The sequence below is a fragment of the Fulmarus glacialis genome, unplaced genomic scaffold, assembly GCF_000690835.1.
Source record: "Fulmarus glacialis isolate BGI_N327 unplaced genomic scaffold, ASM69083v1 scaffold46970, whole genome shotgun sequence".
In the NCBI taxonomy this organism is placed as follows: Eukaryota; Metazoa; Chordata; class Aves; order Procellariiformes; family Procellariidae; genus Fulmarus; species Fulmarus glacialis.
The window spans coordinates 1-2,779 of record NW_009187981.1 but is presented as its reverse complement, the minus strand read 5'-3'; the positions used below and the strand labels follow the sequence as shown (position 1 = coordinate 2,779).

General features: G+C 39.7%; 1 protein-coding gene across 1 annotated transcript in view; it reads right to left on the bottom strand.

Annotated features, from left to right (window-relative positions):
- Positions 1 to 2,689, bottom strand: part of LOC104076165 (biorientation of chromosomes in cell division protein 1-like 1) — a gene marked incomplete at both ends in the record, with an annotated part of 5,689 nt that extends 3,000 nt beyond the window's left edge. Inside the window, 2 exons of the mRNA XM_009576935.1 lie at positions 1,043 to 1,233; positions 2,565 to 2,689. Coding sequence (XP_009575230.1) covers positions 1,043 to 1,233; positions 2,565 to 2,689 — 316 coding nt within the window. The remainder of the gene's footprint in view (positions 1 to 1,042; positions 1,234 to 2,564) is intronic.
- Between the last annotated feature and the right edge of the window lie 90 nt (positions 2,690 to 2,779).

The window sequence follows — 2,779 nt, the reverse complement described above, 5'->3', positions numbered from 1 at the left end:
CATTCCTGCAGCACTTACAATCTGATTACCGGAGATTCATTTTGCTCCGTGACATACTGCTGTTCCTGAGATCAGGTAAAGAAAGCAGGGGTTGTCTATGGGAAGGATGTTCTGAACACAATCCTTGTTCAACTTTACCATCATCCCAAGTGGGATGATGACTCTGGAGAAGCACAACATAGAATATTGCAGCAGAAAGTCTGTATTTCATACCTCTCCATAAACGGCATGGAAAATGGACTCAGCATATTGATTATATAACAACAGAACTATCAGAAATACCTTAGCACTTTCCCATCCTCTTAGAAGCAACTCTGAAGATGGATGAGAAAGGGTTAACTGGACTAGCACTAAGAGCTGCAGCTGGCTTGTTAGCCCTCATACTTTAAAGGAAGTGGGCCTCACAGGAAAAGGGTTTAAATAAAGAGTCTGGTTACAAATAGATGGACTGCTGTGGAGTCTCTTAGGAAGGGAAAGAACAGACAATTACCTGCAGGAGTGTTTAGAAGTCGATACCAGGCAACATAAATGAAAACCGTAAAGAAAAAGTGCTGTGTTTATAAACAAATGAAAGATTGGCTGATTTACAGCAGAACTGAAACTCCTGAGAGGATATTAGCCATTCAAATTTTACTGCACACAGCAACTGCTTTAAGACAGATAACTGTCTCATAGGTAATTTTTTTCTGATCTACCAATGCATAAAAAGTTGAATCATTCTTCTCTCACAGTTATGTCTTATCTGATCCTATAATACTTAGGGGGCCAAACCTTAGGAGACCAACTTTTTGCCCCTACAGTAAACTGATTCCTTGTAATCTCAAGCAGAAGTGACAGTGACATGGTGGTACATGGCAACACCTCTCTTGCCTTCTACCTTTATACATACGGTAAGAGACAAGTATTATGGTAGGTTGCCTGGAGCTCAGCTTGTTAATACTGATGCTAACAATTTTGTGCCAGCAGCAAACCTAGTGAACGTTTCTGCTCTCTCGAAAAACAGATTTTTGTTAATAGACTGCTCAGAGAAATGGTAGAATACCTTGTACTGTAATAGAAGCATCTGTTTTCTCCTCACTTGAAGCTGTACTGGGGCCTGCCTCCTCTTTGTGATTCAATGTGGCTAAAAATTCATGGACAGCTTTTTCCACCTGAGGTCTGAATGTGTGGTTGATCTTTGGGTCCACAACCTGAGAAATAATTCTGTCAATTCCAGATTCCAACATTCCAGACCTGGAACAAAGTTACATGAATACTTAATAAGAAAAATGACTTTCCAAGAACATCTTAATGAAATACGCTCATTTAGATGTGATGTAAACACTCTTAAGAGCCTCCAACGAAGCATTAACATTTTCTGAGCATCACTGAAGAGCATCTATGTATTTAGCCAGTTGCGTGCATTTCAACAGCTCTCTCTATGCCTTATGAACTAAGAAAAAAAATCCTAGAGAAACAAAGCAATCCAACAGCATGGAATTAACACAACAAACAGCCTGTTGTTATGTCATTACTGGTTATGCCTACAAATGTTATCTAACTGTAAACGTGACATTTGTGGAAAAAATTAAAAAGAAACTTGATGTTATCAATTCCCATGGCATAAAACAGATGAATTATAGAAGGCACGAAGGACAAACGACTACTAGACCAGTCATCACCATCCTAAATTACTTTCTGCCCAATACAGTGTGACGCCTCAGAGTTCCGCAGCTTTATAGAACACCCCTAGTCTTCAATATAATCAAATAAAGCAATAGAGAGCTTTAAATCTATGGGTTCTCTCTAGACATCTGTAATCTTTTGTGGAAAATATACTGCCTCTTGTCCTTATTGCTTCTTTAAACAGAACTAAAAAAACCCAAACAACCACCACTCCCCTCCCCCCAAACAAAATAGCTCCTCAGTACCAGTTATCAAAGGTACCACTACAGCATAACTGAGTACGTTTGTTCCCAAATCACTTGTTTGACCCAATTCAGTGACCAAACTCATGCTACTTTGAAGAAATTTCCTACCGTTTCTTATGACTCTAAATTTTGAGAGAAAAACTAGAGGAACTCTCATGAAATAATGTAACATCAGATAAGTGTTTGACATCATTTTGACATACCAGCAGTTCTGAAAAACCTCTTCTCTGTCTAGCTAGATTAACATCCAGTTTTTGTTCTGTGAATTTAGCTTTGTATTCCGCAGAACTTAGTTGGTCAAATCCTTTTAATTTTCCCTAGCTCAAAACTTGATAAGAGCAATTTTATTAACAACTCCCTTAAAAGAAACAGTAAAGATAGGCCTCACTAGGGCGTTACATCCCAAGTCAGAAACAAGCTTTCCACCTCTGCATCAACTTGGATCACACAAAACAGTATTTGCAGTCTAATTCTGACTAATGCTGATGGCGAGCTGCTATTGGAAACACCACCACATTTTAAATGCTAAAAAAAAAAAACTTCTTCAGAAGTTTCTTTTAAGAAAGTGGATGCTTTACAATTGATCTAGAGCCTCCATCACCTGTCGCGTGCATGAACATGTTCAAACAGAGAAACCCCAGAGCTGTCACTTACTTGAGAACCTGCTGCCTAATGTTATTTCTCAGCTGGTTCTTGTTGAGATGAGGACTCCAGGTATGGGTTGCCAAATGATTGGAAACAAAGTTGTCAACGCGCTGTCTCAAATTCTGGTAGGCAGGCTAGAAAGCAGCAAGAGAGGTTGGACAGGTGGGTTTTTACAAGCAGTTATCCCCCCCAGAGGCCGGGCTGGTAGAGCTGGGAGCCCCATC